A 23,660-nucleotide genomic window follows, 5' to 3' on the forward strand; every position below is an offset into this window, starting at 1 on the left:
TATGCTATATTAGAAACTAACACTGAAAATTAATATTTGCTTATTAACACATTTTAAAATAAAAATAGTAAACCCATTATATATTAACATAAATAACATTTACGATTAACAGTAAGGAGCCCTGGTGGCAAAATGGTTAAGAGCTTGGCTGATAACCAGAAAGCTGGCAGTTTGAAACCACCAGTGGCTCCACGGGAGAAAGATGTGGCAGTCTGCTTCCGTAGAGATCTACAGCCTTGGAAGCCCTGTGGGGTCATTATGAGTCGGAATCAACTCCACAGCAGTGGGTTTGGTTTTTGGGGTATTAACAATAACTATTTTCCAAAAAAAAAAAAATTTAGCGAGAACATGGTTTTACATTTTTGTGAATTTCTTTAATGACTGCTTTGATGGGAGACAGCTGGATTCTCCTATCTGCTTCTGCATTCTTTTGGTTAATGTATGTAAAGAATTCTGGCCTCACACAGATACACAGATGGAAAAGAAAGTATATTAGCATATTTAGATAATAGTGGATACTGTTCTTTGATATGCATCAAAACGCAACCAGCGTTCTTAATGGTTATTTGCAGTGTAAAATCAGAAACCATGACAATGGACTATTTGTACTCTCTGACATTAAAATCCATTGGCCTGTCGCACACTTTGAATAGATTTTTTACCCATGCATGATTTTCTAATGCCATTCGTTGGAAAATAGTGGTCCACTGAGTAATGGAGACCTTCCAATGTTGACGTATTTCACTATACAAGATCAGAAAGTCACACTCATATTCATATATCACCACCAACCTCATCAGAAAAGTTTTTAAGTATTAGGAAGTTCTCAAGCTCATGATAGTGGATAAAAGTTTTTTAAAATTCTAATTTTTTCTGAAGGCTTGAATTTTTAGCATTGGCAGCGAATACTGTTATTTTGTTCCTAGACCTGAAAGGCTCACTTAATTCATTTTCAAAAAATGTCTGCCAAATACACAATTGTAAATAATCATTGTTTGTAGACATTCTTTCAAGTAAAGTGGTGTTCCATGAAAAAAGCAGGTGGGTCTGCCCCCAACTTGAACAATCTCCTAAGTTCTTTTCCTTGAGATAACCATCATGCTTTGGTATGCATCAGAAGTTCTTTATGCTTATTTCCCATTTCTTCACACAGAATCGAAAAAAAATGTGTACTCCAGGGTTGAGATTTAATATAGTTAGTAATTTTTATTCCTTCATCAAGGATATTCTTGAGTGAAACTGGCTTTTTTTTTTTTTTTTTTTTTAACTGTAAATGCAGGCAGTGAAAAATATAAGCACTGGTAGTACATTGGGTATCACTGCCTGGATTCATGCTAAGGCACCAGCAGTTTTGACCAAAAAGGCAGATAAAGTCTTGATATCATTATGAAAGTAGTTTTGACCTCATAAAGCCCCTAAAAGGTTTCAGGGACCCTCACAGGTCCACAGAGCATACTTGAGAACTGCTGCTATACAGCATTCTCCTGAGTGACTCATCGATTCTTAACCTCTGCCAAAATGTTTTTCCTGCATCAGAGTAATTCAGGTGATTTTTAACTGGGAATTGAGGTGCAGGATACCCTTCTCTTGGGATATATCAGTTTTGTGGAGTGTGTGTGGTTTTTAAATCATATTGAATGTAGAGAGGAAGATTTTAAACATGTTGAGTTTAAAATGCCTGTGGGACATTTAAGTGAAAATATTCTGTGTGTAATCATAAGAAATAACTAAGGGAAGAGATCTAGGCTTTGAATTTCAGAGCTGTTAGCATAGAGGTGATAGTTTAAGTTAGGGATGATTCGATCACCCAGGGAGACTGTATGAGATGGAGAGGGAAGAGTTTTGAGATAAAAACCTGGAAAACAAGTATAAGTGATCAGGAAAGAAAAGGCAGTAGTGAAAAAAAATGGACAAGGAGCAACCAGAGAGGTAAGGAGAATGCCAGGAAAACAAATCTTGGAAGCCAGGGGGAAGAGAGAATTTGAAAGAAGCAATGTCTGGTGTTCCAGAGAAGTTAAAGGAGATAAAAACTGAGAGGTCTTGAATAAAGTGGGCAAACGGGTAGTTATTATGACCTTGTTAAGAGCTGGGCATTCAACAAAGAGGTGATAGAACCCAGAGTGCCGCAGGTTGAGAATTGAATGGAAAGGACTTGAGGAAGGAAGGACAAGTTATCGTAAACCATTTCATCAAGAAAGTTTGATGTCAAAGGAGAGGTACGTGGAACTAAAAGATTATTTGGTTGACAAAGTTTTCAGAATGGGGAAAACTTGAGCATGTTTACTGTACTGAGGGTAAGAGTCATGAGAGAGTAAGAGGTTAAAGATGGAAGATAGCCTATTGGATAGTGTGGGTCCCAGAGCAGGCCAGAGGATTTGAGAATTAGTCTTGGAGTAAAGGAGGAAGTCTTCCCTCCCTGAAGTGAGTGGGAGGAAGGCGAAGATAACTAAGTATACAGCTATGTTAGAGGTGTGTTAGGGAGGACGTTAAGAGAGGGACTCTGTTTCTGTGCCTAATGGGGACTCAGTTTTCTCTGAAGTGCAAATATAAGGGTGTGGAGGAGGGGAGAAATGGAGCAGAGGAGCAGGCCTGATGAGTTCTCAGTGAGGTGTTTTTGGGTTTGTGAAGTGCAGTGGAATTAGAACACTAAGAGAATTAAAAGAAAAAGATCATGTCGTCAGTGAAATAATCAAACTTGATGATAATGACTAGAGAGTTATGACTTAATTGCCCAGTTTTCCATTTATTGTCTCAAGGTTTAAGTGTTCAATCTGATGTAATCCACACTTGAGAAGTTTGTTTGGTTCCTGCTTTTCTATAGGCAGTTGCGTTGCAGTGAGTTACTTAATATGGCTCTTCCAGCAATAATCTTTGTAACTCCCACCAAATGACTGGTGGGACTATGCAGATAAGGTGTATAGAACCCTAATGAGGGGATTGGTCAGTTTTGCCATCCACAAGGCTTAAACGGAGACACAGAGAGAGTTTAGGAGCTGTAATATGGAAGACAGAGAGGGAGAGCTGACAGCGAGAAGCAGCAGCAAAGAAACAGTAGCAGCAGAACCAGGAGACTGGCAGGAGACCAGCTGGAGACCACAGGAGACCGAAGGCGACTGGCAGGAGATGGTGCGGTGGGCTTCCTAGCCCACAGAGCAAAAAAGCTGAGTGCCTTCGGCCAGGAGGCTTGCAGGCAGAGAAGGGTGCCCCCAGACACTTGGTGGAGCTAGGTTTGCAGACCCATGGAACTAGAGCTGAGCGCCTGCCATCTGAGGCTTATTGGTGGAAAGAGCTTTGTAACACTTGCCTGAGTAGGGCAGAGGCTGGGCAGAGGAGCCAAGGCCCGGAGAGGTACCTGCCTGCAGACGTGGCTGAGAAGAGACTGTCCTAATTGAAGAACTGTATCCTGAGTGTTCCTGAACCTGAATTATAACTTGTTACTTCCCTAATGAACCCAATGATCGCAAGTCTGTGAGTTCTGTATGGCCATTGCAATGAATTATTGAACTCAGCAGAGAAGTGGAGTGTGCCGTGGGAGGGACAGATGTTGTCAGAATTGGTAAAAAGCGCTGCCAGGAAGGAGGTATGTTTGACTTCCACCTCATAGGAAGCAGCCTTGGGCTATTGATCTTGATTCTCCTTCCGCCTTGTCAAGTTAGAGGTCAGATGCCTCTGCCGTGTCATTTTTATAGTAGTATTACATAAATAATAATAAAGATTTATGAATTCTTATTCTGTGCCAGAGCCCTGGTGGCGCAGTGTTTAAGAGTTACAGCTGCTAACCAAAAGGTCAGCAGTTCAAATCCACCAGCCACTCCTTGGAAACCCTACGGGGCAGGGGCAGTTCTGCTCTGTCCTATAGGCACCCATGCAGATATTTCCCATACATTATCATTTAGGAGCCCTGGTAGAGCAGCGATTAAAGCACTTGACTGCTAACCGAAAGGTCTGCGGTTTGAACCCACCAGTTGCTCTGCGGGAGAAAGATGTGGCAGTCAGCTTCCGTAGATTCACAGCCTTGGAAACCCTATGGGGCTGCTCTACTCTGTCCTGTAGGGTCACTGTGAGTCGAAATTGATTCACCGGCAGTGGGTTTGGTTTGGTTTTTGTATATCATTTAATCTATACAGCAATCCTGTGAAGTGTGTGCTATTATCTCCATTTTACAGAACACAAAACTGAGGCTCAGAAAGGTTAAATAAATTGCTTACGATCGTATAGCTTATTGTTGACAAATGTGGAATTCTCTAACTCAAAAGCCTGCTCTTAACCTCTTCACCTTGGGCTGGATTCCTGCCATTTTCTAGGATGCCCTTTTCCTACTACTTCAACTAGTGTGCCTAGACAGTAAATAAAACTCATTCTAATATTCTTCAATGAAATATAAAGAGAATTGAAAGAAGCATGCCATATTCCACTTACACGCCAGAGTCTCTTGAATTAGCTATGATTAATTTCTGTACCCACCACTGGTCTGTCAGTTTGTCATACTGTGGTGGCTTGCATGTTGCACAGAACAAGAAGAATGAAGAAGAATGTGGCATCAGGATTGGTCAAAGACTCATTAACAACCTGTGATATGCAGATGGCACACCCTTGCTTGCTGAAAGTGAAGAGGACTTGAAGCACTTACTGATGAAGATCAAAGACCACAGCCTTCAGTATGATTATACTTCAGCATAACAAAAACAAAAATCCTCACAGCTGGACCAGTAAGCAACATCATGGTAAATGGAGAAAAGATTGAAGTTGTAAAGGATTTCATTTTACTTGGATCCACACTCAACACCCACAGAAGCAGCAGCCAGGAAATTGAACAACATGTTGCATTGGGTAAATCTGCTGCAAAAGAACTCTTTCAAGTGTTCCATAGCAAAGATGTCACTTTGAGAACTAAAGTGCACCTGACCCAAGCCTTGATATCTTCAGTCACCTCCTTTGCGTGGGAGAGCTGTACAGTGTATAAGGAATACTGAAGAAGAATTGATGCTTTTGAATTGTGGTGTTCGCAAAGAATATTGAATATACTGTGGACTGTCAGAAGAACGAACAAATCTGTCTTGGAATAAGTACAACCAGGATGCTCCTTAAAAGTGAGGATGGCAAGACTTCATCTCACGTTCTTTGGACATGTTTTCAGGAGGGACCAGTCCTTGGAGAAGGACATTATGCTTGGTAAAGTTGAGGCTCAATGCAAAAGACGAAGACCCTTGACGGGTGGGTTGACACGGTGGCTACAACAATGGGCTCAAATATAACAATTATGAGGGTGGCACAGGACCAGACAGTGTTTCATTCTGTTGTACGTAGAGTCACTATGAGTCAGAACCAACTTGATAGCATCTCAGAACAAACTTGGTAGCACTTAACAACAGCATTTTCTATACCATTGCTCCTTTTTATTTAATGCTGTAGAATGATGAGAATTGAATGTGACCTTTCTAAGTTACTCTTTTCTGAATTTTTAATGTCAAATAAAAACACACAGTTTCACATTTTTAGAAAGGGTACAGCAAAACAGGAATATTTATATATTATATATTTTTACATACATATATTCATGTATATATGTGGGAAAAAGATATGCGTTCTGCTTCTGTAAAGATTTGCAGCCTTGGAAACCCTGTGGAGCAGTTTACTCTGTCCTTTAGGGTCACTATGAGTCAGAATCAACTAGATGGCAGTGGGTTTGGTTAGATTTTGGTGTATATGTATATATGTATGTGTGTGTGTGTATATATAATGAATTTCTGGGTAGGTAGTAACTGTTCGGTAATGTTTGTGATATTCATTGGTATTATTTTAACTATACTCTAACATAAAATTCATCATAAAGAATAGCTTCTTAGAATGTGCAAATAAATTTTATCCTTACTCTTTTTCTATCAATTGATAATTTTAATAGGTTTTTGAATCTGAAAATTCAAGAAGGTGAAGCTCACAACATTTTTTGCCCCGCATATGATTGCTTCCAACTTGTGCCTGTAGATATCATAGAAAGTGTGGTTTCTAAAGAGATGGACAAACGATACCTACAGTTTGATATTAAGGTATAGAAATTCTGATATTTTAATTGTAATTTTATTAAACCTATAAAACAGATTTTATGGGTTTTTGTTTTGTTTTATTTTTGAAAACATAAAATAATGATCTCTGACTTTTGTTTCAAGAAAAAGAATGGTGGCATTAAAGTTTTAAGCTAAAGCATTATTTTATATAGTAGAAGGAAAAGAAAAGGCTAAAATAGTTAACTAGTAGTTACTTATTAGTTAAGTAGTAAAATTATTGCTTAGAACAAAAATCTGATTTGCCTATTGTACTTTTATTATGTAATTAATCATGGTGATGTTCAAATTTACCAAAAGACATTATATTTTATATTCTGGTTTTAGGTTTGTTCGTAAGTATAAATAAGTATTTAGAAATAAAGATTATCAATGTGACAATTTATGATCTTTTTTTTTTCCAAGTAGTAGTTTCTTTAATGAATTAGCATGTTTATTTCATCCTTTTTTCTGTCTTCTTTATTTTCATTGAGGAGTTATTCAGAAAATATATGCAAATTACTTTCTTTTTTGTGGAATTTAAAAGCAACCTTTTAACTGTCTTTTGCAGATTTTCCTAGTCCAAACTCTAATATATGAACTTATAAAAAAAAAAAGTTTTATTGCTTGTTTAGTATAGAAAGCACCATAATATTGATTTTTATGTATTAGAGGGTGCCATTTTGTAATTTACCATCCTAATGCATCTAATAATCACCTAAGATTCTACTAATAATTATATTCCATCAGAAAAGTGGCACATAGTATAAGAAAACATTTTTTTAATAATTTTTATTGTGCTTTAAGTAAAAGTTTACAAATCAAGTCAGTCTCTCACATATAAACTTAATATACACCTTACTACATACTCCCATTTACTCTCCCCCTAATGAGTCAGCCCACTCCCTCCTTCCAGTCTCTCCTTTCTGACAGTTTTGCCAGTTTCTAACCCCCTCTACCCTCCCATCTCCCCTCCAGACAGGAGATGCCAACATAACCTCAAGTGTCCACCTGATGCAAGTAGCTCACTCCTCACCAGCATCCCTCTCCAACCCATTGTCCAGTCCAATCCATGTCTGCTGAGTTGGCTTCAGGAATGGGTCCTGTCCTGGGCCAGCAGAAGGTCTGGGGGCCATGACCACTGGGGTCCTTCCAGTCTCAGTCAGACCATTAAGTCTGGTCTTTCTGTGAGAATTTGGGGTCTGCATCCCATTGTTCTCCTGCTCCCTCAGGGGTTCTATGTTGTGCTTCCTGTCAGGGCAGTCATCGGTTGTGGCTAGGCACCATAAGAAAACATTTTTTAATTACATATTCTCTATGTGAATAGCTGCCATTTTTACTTTTTTATCATCTACCCAGTTTTTAGATTAAAGAAAACAAATTCTGAAAATCATGTTACTAAAATAACTGCCATTTTTTCCTTCTTATAAAGGCTTTTATACATTTAAATACTGTTTTAAATATTTCTTGAGACGGACAAATCTTTTATTTCATTCTTTCTTGCTCTAACTAAAGTAAGTTACCATAGTTGTAGTCTATATTAGAATTCAGAGTTAAAATATTTTCTGTTATTTTCCACAGGCCTTTGTTGAAAATAATCCTGCCATTAAATGGTGTCCTACTCCTGGCTGCGAAAGAGCAGTCAGACTAACAAAACAAGGATCAAGTACATCTGGATCTGATACACTCAGCTTCCCGTTGCTGAGAGCCCCTGCTGTGGATTGTGGGAAAGGACACCTATTCTGCTGGTTAGTATAAGACAAATTGGGGCCAGCCTACCTAACCACCTTTCTAACAATTTTTAAAGAGACTTTGTATGTTGAATCAGGCCTTTAAATTATAGTAAGTTTGATATTATTTTTAGTAATCAAAAGAATAGTTTACGCTTATTGTGTGCTTGGTGCCCTGGTGGCGCAGTGGTTAAGCATTTGGCTGCTAACTAAAAGGTGAGGGTTGTGCGCTTGATGTGTGCCAGACACAACGCCAGATATTCTTTGTATATTGAATTCTCCCAACCATGCTATGAATTGGGTAGTTATTATCCTCATTTTATCAGAAAAGTTGCCCAGGGTTATATAGCTAGGGCATGACAGAACTGGGATTAGAGCTCAACTCTGTTTGATTCCAAAGCCCATGCACTTAAGCTGTAATACCAAATTCTTGACCGTAGACTAGAAATGCTTAGAGAATTTAACTTTTTTCTTCTTAAAATATAAACCTTTAATAGTGATTCCTAACCAGCGATACACAGAATTACTGTAGAAACTTCCAAGTTTTCATCCTGGGCAAGTGAGACTTTGATTCAGTAGGTTTTGGAGTGGGGCTCCAAAAGAAAATAGATGCTTCCAGGGAATTCTAATGCACGGTCCTAGCTAGGAACCACTGACTACAGGCTTTTTGTGTCTTGTGTTTTGTATAATTTTTAGTGTCTGATAAGTACTCAGTAACTATGAACTGATGATAAATCAGTAATGCATAGGATGTATGGCTATGTATACCTGTTTTTGTCTGCCATCAGCATTTTGCTTTTTTCAGAATAGATGTGATGATAATTAACTGTTTTGTTTTAGTTGATTAAATGATCAGAAAAGAGGTAATATTTATTCTGCTTTTTGCTCATTTCCAGAATTTATACACACACACGGAGCCCTGCTGGCGTGGTGGTTAAGAGCTTGGCTGCTAGCCAAAAAGTTGGCAGTTCGAGTTCAAATCTACCAGTTGCTCCTTGGAAACCCTTTGAGGCAGTTTTACTCTGTCTTACAGGGTGGCTATGAGTTGGCATTGACTCAACAACAATGGATTTGGTTTTATATATATGTATCTATTCTTTTTTCATTCTAGGATTTTTATATTGCCTGTTTGCAATCTCTGTTTTTACATTCTTAGCTTCTATTTTTTTATGTACTGTAAGAGCTTTGTCTATAATCAGAAGTTCTAAGTAGAATTGGTCACGTGTTGTCTGATGCTCTTATCTTATGTTTCAAAGAAAAGCAAAATCTGCTTCATGCCAGAGGAAGCTTTGCAAGAGAGATCTTCATAACATAAAGACATGTGATTCTGGTTTAGTTTCTCCAGAAAGCTCAGAAATAATTCTCTAAAGATGATTAGAAAAGCCACAACAAATGACAGTAATAATTTCTTCATTTTTAAGAACACATGACAGAATCAGATGAGAGCCATCCTCAAGAGATATCTCCTTGGATATAACCATATATATTCACTGTGGGAGAGAAGGTGGGACTTTCCCATTAAAGGAAAGTCCTTTCTGTTGTAACTTGTACGCCACCAAGTTCTAGGCCCTTCATAGCTGAATCTAGGATGCTTGCCCCCCCTAGCCTATATTATTGCAGTTTCTCTGGTTTTTGCCAAGCAAAGTTATCCCCAGATGGTATTCAAAAGACGGATGGGCTTTCACTTGAGCCAGTGACCTTCTCTCCTCTGTTTTCTTTGTATTAAGGCAGAATATGCTACTGTATAATTTCTCTGCCCTCTCAGCTGACACAAAATCTCTCCTCTCTCGGGCAGTTCTTTAAAGATTTATGGTCAAAATACTTCTTGGCCACCTAAATCCTGATCTGCTAAGAGAAGAGATCAAATTTAACCTAGTATACTGGTCATTTCTTTCCTGTATCAGCTCAGAATTTCCTCTGGTCCCTTTAATCACCACTGTCTGCATCAGACACTGAGAAACTTACTTGGAATTTTACTCTTCTAAAAACCATAGGTAGTCAAACATTTTACAGTTATTCACTGAAATGGACTGGCAGGGATATTCTAAATAATAATGTGGAGTGTTTTAATATATCACCTAGCAGTGGAGCATTTATTTCCTGAAACTGTGGAAAGAATCTTTAAAATAGTGTCTCTACCACTAAGAAACAAATTTTAACCCCTGATAGGAAAGTTTGAATCATAGTGATACACCTGATGGGCAATTCCATATCAAGTTTCTAGTCCACTTAAGTTTCCAGTGCATCAGAGTACAGTGTGCAGACCTGTCAAGTATTTGGGGCAGGACTCTGAAAGTCAGTGTCTTTACATTACAGTTGTCATCATGCATTGTGTTTTCCTCCAATACCAATGATAAGGATTTTGATAACGCCTACTCCCTTGTTAAGGTCATGAATCTTAATTGAGTTAAAGCAGTAATTCCATGTTTCATCTCCCTCTCCACAGACTTCATGGGCAAGGGAAAGACTCTCCAGGAGTCCCTGAGCAAAATAAATATGGTTATTCTTATTTGTGGACCTAATAGTTGAGTCTCATCTCCTCTTGCAAAATCAGAGTCTCAAACCTTAGCTTAAGAGCTTTGATTCTGTAAGAAAAGATTTTTTCAGACTGGCAGTACTATTTAAGTATCAAAGTCCTGCCAACTAATAGAACATTCCTCAGCTCTTCTGATGGCCAGAAATGAAAACATAATGGTATTCATTTGGTAGAGTTTGATCATAAGACCCTGTTTAAATGTCATGTCTACTCTATGCAGAAATAACATACCCATTTATACTAGGTTGAATAGCGTCCCCCCAACAATTCATGTCCTTCCTGGAACCTTAGAATGTGACTTTATTTGAAAGTATGGTTTTTGCCGATGTGATTAGTTAAGATGTGATCATGGTGAGGCAGGGTGGTCCCTTTATCCAATATGACTAGTGTTTTTATAAAAAGAGAGAAGACAAACACAGGGAAAATGCCATGTGAAATGGAAGGAGAGACTGAGGTGGTGCACCTATAAGCTAAGGATTGCTGGCAACCACCAGAAGCTAAGAGGAAGGCATGAAACAGATTCTTCCCTAAAGCCTTCAGAGAGGGACATGGCCCTGCCTACACCTCGATTTTGGATTTCTAGCCTCCACAAATGTGAGAGAATAAATTCCTATTATTTTAATCCATTCAGTTTGTGGTAATTTCTTATGGCAGCCCTAGGAAACTAATATACCATCCAAATAAATACTGCTTCGGAGTTCACATTATCAAATTTTGGAGGAGCACATGATTGGTATTCATCTAGGAGACACAGAATCTGCATTCAAGACTTGGCGCTGCCACTAACTGGCTGAATGACTTGGTGATAAACAAGCATCTTGTCTTATAATAATTTTTTATTTTATGTAGTCAATATAAAGAGTACTAGTTCCAGAGTCAGACTTTTTGTTTGCAAGTCACACACTCCCCGCTGTGACACACAGTAGGCCCTCCATATCTGTGGTTTTTGCATCTGCAGAGTCAACCAACGGTGAATCAAAAATATTTGGGAGGGGAAAAAAAAGAAAAGTTCCAAAAAGCAAAACTTGAATTTGCTGCACACTCAGCACTATGCTGAATCTACACAAATGAAAGGATGTGTAGGCATACCCTGCTGTAGCCTCGCACCACTCCACAGATCCTCAGTCTCTCTCCAGCACTTGTCATTTGAGCCTTGTTCACCTCAGTCCTTGTTATTATTCCCTAAATAAACAATATAATACTGTATAACAACTATTTACATAGCATTTGCATTGTATTAGGTATTATAAGTAATATAGAGATGATTAAAATTAGCATAGCATGCTTAGAAAAATACCTTGCAGGGGGGAGGGTGCAGTGGGCAAACTACGTAGATGGTGATGTTATTTGCGTAAAAATACGGCAATACCAATTTCAAAGAGTTGTTATGAGGATTAAATGAATCGGTACCTGTAAGGTATTTAGAACATTGCCTAGTATACATTAGGAACTCAAAAATATTAGCTATTATTATTATTTGATCTGTTAATTAGGGGGAAATGTTAGTTGAAGGGGAGAATCATAAAAAATGAGGATTTTATTCACTCAGGTTTAGTTACTAATAAAGTTATGAAAAGTTAAGCTGTAAAATCTCATGACCTGAAAATTGCCAACTCCTTGACAGCAATTTCTTCCATTAAGTTACGAGGCTTGAAACTTTAGAAGATTTTCCCATTTCCAGAATTGTCTGGAGCCACCATATAGTCCTGCCAACAATTGTGCATATTGACACATTTTCAAGAAAAGAACCATCCCTTCATCTCCCCGCCCCTTCATCTCTTGATGTTGTATTAACCATCCAGTTATACTTGGACAAGATTAAGGATTTCAGATTAGACAATCACTTTTTTTCTTTATAATCTCTTACTACGGCACTTTTTTCCTGAAAGAACCCACTCTATTGGTGTCTATATAGCTAAGTTTCACTTGTCTAAGTGGCAAGATTCCTCTCCAGGAATTTATCTTTCCATTATCTGCAAAACATTTCAGTAGCTTCATTACTCTTCTCACAATACCTTTCTCCCTACTGCTAATAATTTAAGATTATCAGTCACCTATTATACCTGGTGCAGTGGTTAAGCACTTGGCTGCTCACGGAAAGTCTGGCAGTTTGAACCCATCAGCCACCCCAAGGGACAAAGATTTAACAGTCTACTTCTGTAAAGATTTACAGCCTTGGAAACCCTAGGTCCTGTAGGGTCGCTGTGAGTCAGAATCAACTCAACAGCAGCAGGTTTATGTTTTGGTTTATTATGTCTGGTAGCATGGTCATTACCATACTTTGGAAAGGTCCAGGCTTATTTTCCCAGATGGCTTAGTTTTCAGAGACATTGAACTGTATTAAATGACAACCTCTAACTCTTCCTAATTTACTAGTCCCTTGCTCGAGCATTTTCTTTATTTATAAGCTTCTCCTATATCCCTCTTAGTATTGCATTGGAAACTAGTAGAGACTGTGCTAACCAGGTATGACACCCTGAAATGACCCTACCGGTTAGGCCAGCACCTGAGAAAGCAGCATGTCTGTGTTCTCCTATAAGATTCTGGAAAAGAAAATCTGTCACTGTCTAATGCAACATAGCCTTGGAAAACCAAGCACACAGATAAGCGATAATGGCCTTTTGAAAAAGTGGTATTTTTTTTTCAGAATCTTCTTTTGAAAACACTCAGTTTTTTTCCCCCCCTCATGATTATTTTCTTTTTTCTGTCAGAAACTGTTTTGACAGCAGAGCCAGTCATACTGGTATTGATTTTGCTCGGAAAAAAAATATTGAATATGCTGTTTAATCTCCAGGGGAAAGAGAATCTTCCAAACTTAATAAAAATAATTTGTTTTCATCAACTTGATTTGGTTTGTTTTAGATACTGCAGGTGTACAAGGCTCTTTTGTACCTTGAGACTTTTTAAATAAGTCTTGGGAAATCTAGATCCTCTATTTCAACATATATTCTCAAGCACCATATGGAAATACTGTTCCTAGATATGTGTTTTTCTTGCTCTAGTGTATGCTAGTTTATGTGCCAAATTAAAATTAGCAGTTATTAAAGATATCCTTTACATTTCTGGAAAGCAGAGTCGATTTTCATATGAACTAAAGTAAATCTAAGGATTCTTGGTGTCGCAATGGTTAAGCATTCCACTGCCAACTAGAAGGTTGGGGGTTTGAACCCACCCAGTGGCTCCATGGGAGAAAGACTTGGCAATCTGCTTCCATGAAATTACAGACAAGAAAACCCTGTGGGGCAATTCTACTCAGTCATATGGGTTACTGTGAGTTGTAATTGACTCAACAACTAAAAATAACAAAGTGACTCTAATATATCCACGTTCATTTTTAATCAATCTGATATTTTTTGAATTATCTGTTAGGTTACCTCAGTTGCTAGGAAATCTATAAAAGCTGCTATAGGAAAGATTTCCCAAATGCCAGGTTATGGTAAGTCAGAAACTTAAGGAAATGAAATTATTCTTTCAGGGTAATTGGTGCATTCTTAACATGGTAAAATATTACCTGTTAGTTTGTAAGACTATACCTGAGTCAGTAGGTATGTCTTAACAAATTTTGCAGATAAGATCCTCATTTAAAATAACACTGACGATGATGATGATGATGATGACGACAACAGCAGCAGTGATGGGTTTTTCTCACCGTAACAGATGCTTCGTCATTAATTGGAATCATTACTTTTGAGTTACAAAATATTATCATATTGAATTAAAATTAAAAATTTATAAAGGCATTAAGCCCTTTGGAATGTTTAGCTTTTTATATAGCTGTAGAAGAGACTATAAAATTACAAATGGTAAGTTTATGTTTTAATTATTTGAATCAAAAATTGCCAAATTCCAATGAAACAGAAAATTGAGATGAATCAAACTCTTAAAAGTGAATTATAATATGAAGATTGCTGAAATGATAAATGTTTTGTTACCTGTATATTCATCACAAGTTTAAAAAATTGAAGGGAAAAAAAAGTAAATTATATTGTACTAGCCTTACTTGGGCATTCTAAAAGGTAAAGATAAAAGAATGTGACTTAAAAACAGTACTCCTCAAACTTCAAAAAGCAGAAGAGTCATGTGGGGATTTTGATAAAATGCAGATTCTTATCTGTAGGTCTTGTTGGGCCTGCTCTTCTGGACGTCTTTTTGTTGTTAGTGCCATTGAGTCATAGTTCTGACTCATAGTGACCCTGTAGGGTAAAGTAGAACTGCCCCACAGGGTTTCCAAGGAGTGGCTGGTGAATTTGAACTGCCAGCCTTTTGGTTAGCGGCCAAACTCTTAACCACTGCATCACCAGGGCTCCTCTGCGTGCCTGACAAGCTCTAAAGTGATGGTGATGCAAGTGTTAGTGAGGAAAGAACCTAATGGACAAAATGTTTTATTGCTCTTAAGACATACAAAACCATGTTATAAATGTTAGGTAATCTATTTGGAACTTTTTAAATGTGTAGGTGAATGTACTGATTTAAAAAAAAACAACTGGTCTGGTAGAATCCAGCTTTGGAATCACATCTTCAATTCCTCTGTTGAGATGCTTCATCTCTGAGTAGTCACTGTGCCCTAGTTTTCTCAGCTTTAAAATTGGAAGAGTATATCCCACCAATCTTTTTTCACCTTGATGTTGATGAAGAATATTTTTAAATTGTGTTTTCTATGTTTTCCTCTTCAGGGAGTGCCTTGGTGAAGCGCATGAACCTTGTGACTGCCAAACGTGGAAAAATTGGCTACAAAAAATAACTGAAATGAAACCAGAAGAACGTAAGAGGAATTTTAGATAGCTATGCTACGTATTTTCTAATGCTACGTATTTTCTAATGATATTCAAAAGATAACGTGGTCACATTCATTACAGTCTTCATTTTAATATTCTTCTAAATGCTATATAAGAAGGAAGAAGTATAAGAAAGTATGCTTACATCGGTTCAAAGAATTAATTCCATGAAAAGATTCAGATGGTGTTTTTAAGCTCTGAAATGGCCTCTGTTGTGTCTAATCAGAACAAGAAGCAGAAATGACTGTATTTACTATAAAATGATGGTTAATTTATAAAATTTTCAGACCAATTTTTTCATAGTACATAATGATCAATTAATTGTTGAATTCAAATTCTTTTTAAGAATTTAGTCCTTAAAAGAATTATGTTTTTACTTGCATACATAGATGCTACTAATAGCTGTTAGATTCTGTTATACTCTAATACTTGATTAAATGAAGTTAATACTTCTTATAAAAATACTAGGTTCTTAAGGCTAAGAAAATAAGTCAGTATGTAATGAACATGAACTAAAGTAAAGGAAAGCGTTTGAAAGTTAGTAGGGGTGAGAGAGACTCACCAGGTAGATTGAAGAGAGAGAAGGTGTTGCAGGTATGAAGAACAGTGTGTGCAAGGGGACAGATGTATGAAATAAGAATGTTTAGAGAACTGAAAGTGAAGGCATTGTCCAGAACAAGCTTTTATTGTAGTAGTAGCTATTTCCTGAATGCAGTTTACTTCATGCAGTCCACTAGAACTACAGTACAGTTCACTAGAAGACAGTTAGGAACTAGCCTTCTCACCAAGGATAGGAGGAAAAGACTGTTATGTTGCAGGCCACACAGCTGCTTTGTTTTAATGACTTTGTGCTTTATTTATTACAACAATGAACAATAAAGTTCACAAGAACATGTTAGAGCCTCTGAGCTAAAAATAACGATGCTGAAGGGAGGAAAAAAGCTACTACTTTTAAACAAAAATCAAATGTTTTAAATCTGAAATGTATTTAGTGATTAGGTTTTATGTCAGTAAAACCCACTGTGGTCAAGTGGATTCCGACTTTTAAGAGCAACCCTGCAGGGCAGAATAGAACTGCTCCATAGAATTTCCATGGCTGTAAATCTTAACGGAAGCAGCATGCCACATCTTTCTCAGAGAGGCTACTGGGTTCAAACTGTCGACCTTTTGGTTAGCAGCTGAGCACTTTAACCACTGTGCCTCCAGGGCTTCTTCATAAAGCCTACAGCACTTGGTATTCCCAGGTAGTCGCCCATCAAAGTACTAACCAGGCCTGACCCTGCCTAGCTTCCGAGATCAGATGAGATCAGGTCAGGGTGGCGTGACCATAGCTTAGGGAAATACTTTTTATAAACAGTATTAGACTGAGTGACAAAACAGTCATTTATTTCTATAATTACTAGCTTGACCTTACTAGTCCATACTAGTTTTGTAGGACTGCCATAACAAAATACCACAAATAGGGTGGCTTATAAGGACAGAAATTATATTTCGGAAGGCTAATAGTTGGAACTCAGGGTATCTGTAGGGCCACGTTCTCTGAAAGCTTTAGGGGATGATCATTTCTTGGGGCTTCTGGTAGCCCCAAGCATTCCTTGGCTTGCAGCTGCAGTATAACCGCTTTGTCCGTTGGCCCTCCTTCCTTTGTCTCTCTGTGTCTTTGCTTTTATGAGAACATCACTCCAATTGACTTAGGACACTCACTAGCCCAGATGGCTTCATGTTAATTTAACTGATAGCATCTTCAAAGATCCTGTTTCTAAACAAGGTTATATTCGTAGGCACCAGGGTTTAGGACTTCAGCATATCTTTTGGGGGGACACAATTCAATCTATAATGTAGCCATAAGCATAGTAAGTTCCTTCTGAAGCTCCTTTTCTTCACTAAATTATCCGCCCATTCTCCCAGCCAATACTCTAATCAAACCGTCTTCCACAGGGTGAGTTTAGAATTGGAGTTGAATCAGTCCTCTGCTGCTGTTGTTTCTCTTTGCTACTAAAAGCTAGTGCTTTACAGGACAGCAGAAGCTGCTGATCCATTGTTGATACAGGCACTCCTGGTTCCTTGTAATAAGACAGCCCCAGACCTGTACTGCTAGTTCCATCAAAGGACTGCTCTTAATGCTCAGCCCTCCCAATTCATATAGAGCCACTTCCCAGGGGCCAGTCAACCCAAACCTTTGTCTTCCTTCGTTCTCCATGGACTTATATCTGGGGGTTGACAACTTTTCCTTCTAAACTTCAAAACTCAAAGGGTCTGATTTCTCCCCTGCTTTTGCACAGTGGAGTTAACCCCGTAATCCCTCTTTTGAGAGTGTCTGCATGCAGTCAGGGCCTTAATTGGATGAGCCACTGTCAGTGATTCCAAAGTGATTTTCTGACATTTTCAGTAAAGAAAAGGCAGGGCTCCTCAGTAAGTTAGAGCTAGAAAGAAAACAAAACTAACTTCATTATGGGCATTCTTACAGGAAAAAATAATTGTTTAATTATGCATCTGGAGTTCTCTCCAGCCCTCAAGTTCCTTTTTCCATTAATAAGTTTGTAGAATATAAAATGTAAAATCTAGAATGTTTAAGAAACATGGCCTGTGGCCCTTAGACACCCTTCCAACTTGGAACTGAAGCCATTCCTGGAGATCACCTTTCATCCAAATAATAGACAGGCCTACAAAGTAAACAGTAACACCGATGATGAAAGTGCTTCTTAGAACAGTCATCTATATGAGACCTACATAAGGGCAATATCTGCTCAGAAGCAAAGATGGGAAGACAAGAAGGAGCAGGAAAACCAGATGAATGGAAGCGGGAAACTCAGGGTGGTAATGGGAAGAGTGCTGACATATTGAGGGGATTGCAGCCAATGTCATGGAACAGTTTGTGTATGAAGTATTGAATGGCAAACTAATTTGCTCTGTAAACATTCACCTAAAGCACAACTTTAAAAAATGTGCATTCATGAGAAATTTGAAAAAAAAGATGGCATTTCTTAAGATTGCAGATCTGAAATTATAGTAGAATAAGCTGAGTTTAAGATGACAAAGAGTTCAAGGTTGGTGTGGGGATAGAGATAGAGGATGGGAGAAGTTTGAGGGTAAACAAGAGCCACATCATGAAGGGCTTTGTAGTCTTTGCTAAAGGAATTTGATTTTAACTTGTAGGCAGTGGGGAGCAATTAAAAGATTTTAAGCAGGTTTTTAAGAAGATCACTGTCAGCCAGTGTATCGTAGATGGATAGGAAAAAGCTGGAGAGAGAGGTTGACTTTCCATATTTGAATAGCCTAGACGAGAAGTGTGGCAGACTCAAGCTAAAGCAGTAAGAACTGGGAAAGAGGAGGGTGTCCAAGATAACACGCTTCTTTGATTGACTCTGGGTTAAAGACGACATCATTTACCAAGAGAGGGAATGGAGAGAGGAGCAGATTTGGGCGAAATGATTAGTTTAGTTTTAGGCAAGTCTCATTAGATTCATTTTAAGTTTATTTGAAATAATCATGTATGAAAAAGATACTGATACTTCAATGCAATTTTCAATCTTTTTGCTATGATTGGGAGTTTCATCATTTGTTGCAACTGACCTATTAAAGAAATTATTTTCTGAAGTAATAATTCTATAATTTTCTTTAATGCAGTATTTTCACAGAAAGTAACATACTGCTTTTATATATATCTATATATATATATTTTTCTCTCAGTTTATTTGGACACACAGCTAGGAAGAAATCTCTTTTAAACCAAGTTTCATAAGTAGGACTTTTGGAATATAGTTCCTTACCCTACAATTACGCTATTCAAAATGAAGCAGTTTAAAAATGTTACCATAGATCTTAATAGGAAAATAAGTATATGACTAAAATTGAGTGGCAATGTACAAAGAAAAGTATGGGATTTTTTTCCCCTCTGAAGTTGTACACTAAACCATTTATTTTTGTGTTTGTGTTTAATATCTCAAAGTTGTGGGAGTTAGTGAAGCTTATGAGGATGCTGCCAATTGTCTCTGGTTATTAACTAACTCCAAGCCTTGTGCTAACTGTAAGTCTCCAATACAGAAGAATGAGGGCTGCAATCACATGCAGTGTGCTAAGGTAAGAAGTCAGAGGATTTTGCATGCTTTAAGGTTGAAATTTTAATTTAGTTTGATTGTTCATCCAAAGGAGAAATGTTATAAGTGTAAAATCTTGTTGAGTTTCAGATGAGTTCTAGTAGATTGCATTCTATGTTCTTCGTTGAGTGACGTGTTGATTTCTTACTAAATTTTAATAGTCACAGAGAGTGTTAAAAGTAAGGGTGGGAAGAAGATCCAGGAATGCCTGAATCTTCCCCTGCCTGTCACCTCCCATAGTGAGGGTCCTAAAAGAAGTGTATATATACACATAATAATAGCAAATGATAAAGTGCTACTTTGTATTAGCTGTTGTTGTGGATTGACTTGTGTCCCCAAAAATATGTGTTGTAAATCCTAACTTCTGTGCCTGTGGTTATAATCCCGTTTGGAAATGGTTATCTTTGTTACGTTAATGAGATAGGATTTGTGTAGGGTGTGTCTTAAATCAATCTCTTTTGAGGTATAAAAGATTAAACAAGCAAGCCAGGGAAGCAGAGATGAGGGAAGATTGATGCCAAGTCACGTGGAGATCTCCAAGGAACCAGGAAACATAAGATGAAGAGACAAGGACCTTCCTCTAGAGCTGACAGAGAATGCCTTCTCCTAGAGCCAGCACCCAGAATTCAGACTTCTAGCCTACTAAGCTATGAGAAAATAAATTTGTTTGTTAAATCCATCCAGTAGTGGTATTTCTGTTACAGGAGCACTAGATAACTAAACCAGAATTTGGTACTGGAGGAGTTGGACACTGCTCTAACAGATATCTAAAATGTAGAAGTGGTATGGAATCGGGTAATCAGTAGAGGCTAGAAGAGTTTTAAGGTGCCTAGTAGTAAAAACTTAGATTGCCTTGAAGAGACTGGTAGAATTATGGATCTCAAAGGAAATTCTGGTGAAGGCTCAGAAGGAAGTGAGGAGAGCTTTAGAGAATGTCTCTGTCATCTTAGAGAATACCTATGGCACCAGCAACAGAATGTTGCTAGAAATGTGGATGTTAAATGTGCTTCTGGTGAGGCTTTAAAAAAAAAAAAAAAAAAAGGAACGAGATTGGATGATGGAAGAAAGACGATGCTTTTTATGTAGTGGCAAAGAACTTGTCTGAATTAGGTTCATATGTTTGGTGGAAGTGTTACCAATTGCCAATCTGACACAAAGGGTCCTTGTCTTTTCCCGAGTAAGAATACAGGTGAAGGACAAACTTTATCTTCAGCAAGCTTTATTTTGCTTGAGTCAAGCAAAAGGAGTCAGCGGGGATCTAAGCCTCTCCAAAAGACTGACTCAAGAAGGGAAGGAAGGCTAGGGCTTATATGGGTTCGGTGGAGACAATAGAGTAATGATTGTTTAATGGGCTTCTTTCAAGGGGTGGGTGCGTCTTAGAATGGCTCTGCATGTTAATTAGGTTGCACTTGCATCTGGAATCCAGGATGGCACCTGCAGATATTCAAGATGGAGTTCTCTCTGCAGCCCTTGGCATCACTTATGGGATATAGCACAAGCACACTGATCTTTGGCACTACATCACCATCTTCAGGGGCTAAGGAAGGTTAGACAGCAGTCACACTTTGTTCTTCCGTGCATATGGGAGCCTGTAAAGGGGGAACGGACTAGAAAAACACTAAGAAGGAGATAGTAATTCCCTGTTGTTTCAGCCTTATCTCATGTTGACAGGGTGTGGTTCCTGTTTACCCAGCTTCTAGATGGTAATCTTTTAACAGCTGTTTTGTTCTGCCAGCACAGTTAACCCTGTCTGTCTCAGAAGGTAGAACTTGTGAGTGATGAACTTGGATATTTAGCTGAAGAGATTTCTAAGCAAGATCTTAAAAGGGCTGCATGGTTTCTCTTTGCCAATTATAGTTAAATACACGAGTCAAGAGATGAACTGTGTAAAATGTAAACAAAACGAAGATCTGGAAAATTTTCTTGCACAAACTAAGGACACATGTCCTAGAATTTTCACCAAGCCTTGGCTACACTATCTTTTGTTAATGAAATTAAGCCTGTGACTGATGGATCTAACCATTTACCACAGCAGAAAACCCATCAGCTTAGACTGTAGGGGACAAGGAAAGAATGAAAAGGAAGAACACTGCCTCTTGGAATTCTATAGGTGAGAAATAGGCTAATGGCACCACATCTGTTGTCCTCAAAGAAAAGAAAAGGACGGCTATTCTGGAGCAGCTCGAAGATGAGCAGAACTGTTGGAAGGAGCACAGGATGCAGGGCCTTCTCAGTTTCAAAGGTGGGGTTGCAGCCTCCTAGCTTTCAAAGAGTCGGATCTTCGCCAACTCAGTTGCAGAGTTTGGGGCTGCCGTTAAGGTGTGCCGGGGGATGGGGCCGTCACCCAAAGCTGAGGGGGCAGGGCTGCTGTGCCCAAGGGGCAGAAGAATAGGGCCTGCTGGGGCCCAGGGGCTGGTGGGGTCAGCACTCAGATGGACTAGAAGAATGGGGCTGCCCAAAGCCAAGGGAGCACAGTTGCTGTCCTACTGGGCCTGGAAGGCTGAGCTAAAGCCCAGGCTGAGGGGCCTCCACCCAGAAGGCAGAGAGCGTGGCCAACAACCAATCTGGAGGGCAGGACCATTGCCTAGATGGTCTCAGAGGAAAAAAAAAAAAAGAGAGGATTATATTCAAGCCTTGAGAGCTAATGTAAATTGTTCTGCTGGGTTTTGGACTTGACGTGTACCTTGCATCCGTTCTTTCCCTCCAGTTTCTCACATTTCTGATGGAAATGTCTGCCTTGTACCTGTTCCACCATTGTACTTAGAAAATAAATAACTTGTAGTCTGGATTTCACAGGTTCACAGGATGGAATATGCCTAAAGTCTCACCCATATTTGATTTCAGTGATTCAGAAGATGAGATTTTGGACTTGGAGTTGATTTAAGAGTTTGGAGATGGTGTGAGTGATAGAGTAAATGTGTTCTGCATGTGGCAAGGACATAAATTTTGGGAGGCTAAAGGGTGGAGTGTTATAGATTGAACTGTGTTGTAAGTATGTGTTGTAAATCCTAACCTCTATGCCTGTGTTTATAATCCTATTTGGAAATGGGTTGTCTTTGTTATGTTAATGAGACAGGGCTAGCATAGGATGTGTCTTAAGTCAGTTTCTTTTAAGATATAAAAGATTAAGCAAGCAAGGAAAGCAGAGATGGAGGAAGATTGATGCCAAGCCACATGGAGATCTCTTAGGAACCAGGAAACAGAAGCTGAAGAGACAAGGACTGTTCCTCAGAGCTGAGAGAGAAAGAAAGAAAGCCTTCCTATAGAACCAGCACCCTGAATTTGGACTTCTAACCTCCTAAACTGTGGGCAAATAAATTTCTGTTTGTTAAAGCCATCTACCTGTGGTATTTCTGTTATACCAAACCCATTGCCATCGAGTCGATTCTGACTCAAAGTGACCCTATAGGGCAGAGTGGAAGTGCCCCATAGAGTTTCCAAGGAGCGCCTGGTGGATTTGAACTGCCAATTTTGATTAGCAGCCATAGCTCTAAACCACCACACCACCAGGGTTTCCAAGTAAACATGCAGAAGACCCAAATACCATCAATTACTGAGTTAGATCAGATTAGATATGTACTCAAACTGTGTATCTTGAAAATGTGGACTACACTGTCTTTTTAAGTACCCAAGAAATATTCACAAAAAACTGACCATTGATTATCGACCAAATCCTCAATAACATTCCAGAAGATATTAACAAATGACACCGACCTTTTGGTTAGCAGCCATAGCACTTAACCTCTATGCCACCAGGGTTTCTGTTCTCTAATCGTAATGGAATAAAATAGAACTTAATAACAAAGAAGACAAAATGGCCTTTTTATTTGGAAATTTTGAATCTCTCAAGCAACTTCAGAGTCAAAAAAGAAATAAAAATGGAACATATAGAATTTCTGGAAAACAAGGATAGTGAAAATACTACTAAACCAGAACCTGAGGGATATAGCTGAAGTAATGCTGAGGAATATGCATAGCTTTATACACTTATGTCAGTACAAAATAAAGAATGAAAACAAATGAATTAAGTTGTGACTCAAAAATTAGAAAAACAAAATAAACTTGAGGAAAACTAGGAGGAAAGGTAGTTTTTAAAGCAGAAATTAATGAATTAAAAACTGAAAAATAATACAACAAACCCAAAAAGTGGTTTTCTAAAGAAAAAAAAACAAGGCACATGATCCACTATGTTAATATAAAAAAAGGGGGGGGAGGTAATTGTAGAGGTCAAAAATGCATGATGTAAGAAATAAGGGGAATAATCAGAGAAACAAAGTCAACTAAAATAATGACAGATAACTTGAACAGATCATTTGAACTTGAATGAAATGGATTAATTTTCTAAGAAAACGTAATTTATCAAAACTGACCCAAGAAGAGAGAGAATAAACAAACTCACTTCTAGAGAAGAAAGAGAGTTTTTCAAAGTTCAAAGCAATAGGCCCTGACAGTTTCATAGTGGAATTTTATCAAATCTTAAA

The 23,660-nt window shown here is 38.3% G+C and overlaps 1 protein-coding gene across 4 annotated transcripts in view; it reads left to right on the top strand.

Moving 5' to 3' along the window:
- ANKIB1 (ankyrin repeat and IBR domain containing 1) overlaps positions 1-23,660 on the top strand; it is a 159,518-nt gene that overhangs the window by 116,678 nt on the left and 19,180 nt on the right. For all 4 annotated transcript variants that reach the window (XM_049894010.1, XM_049894007.1, XM_049894008.1 and 1 more), the window contains 4 exons: positions 5,903-6,047; positions 7,623-7,789; positions 14,981-15,069; positions 19,032-19,162. In XM_049894010.1, coding sequence (XP_049749967.1) covers positions 5,903-6,047; positions 7,623-7,789; positions 14,981-15,069; positions 19,032-19,162 — 532 coding nt within the window. The remainder of the gene's footprint in view (positions 1-5,902; positions 6,048-7,622; positions 7,790-14,980; positions 15,070-19,031; positions 19,163-23,660) is intronic.

The sequence above is a fragment of the Elephas maximus genome, chromosome 8 (assembly GCF_024166365.1).
Source record: "Elephas maximus indicus isolate mEleMax1 chromosome 8, mEleMax1 primary haplotype, whole genome shotgun sequence".
Classification (NCBI taxonomy): domain Eukaryota; kingdom Metazoa; phylum Chordata; class Mammalia; order Proboscidea; family Elephantidae; genus Elephas; species Elephas maximus.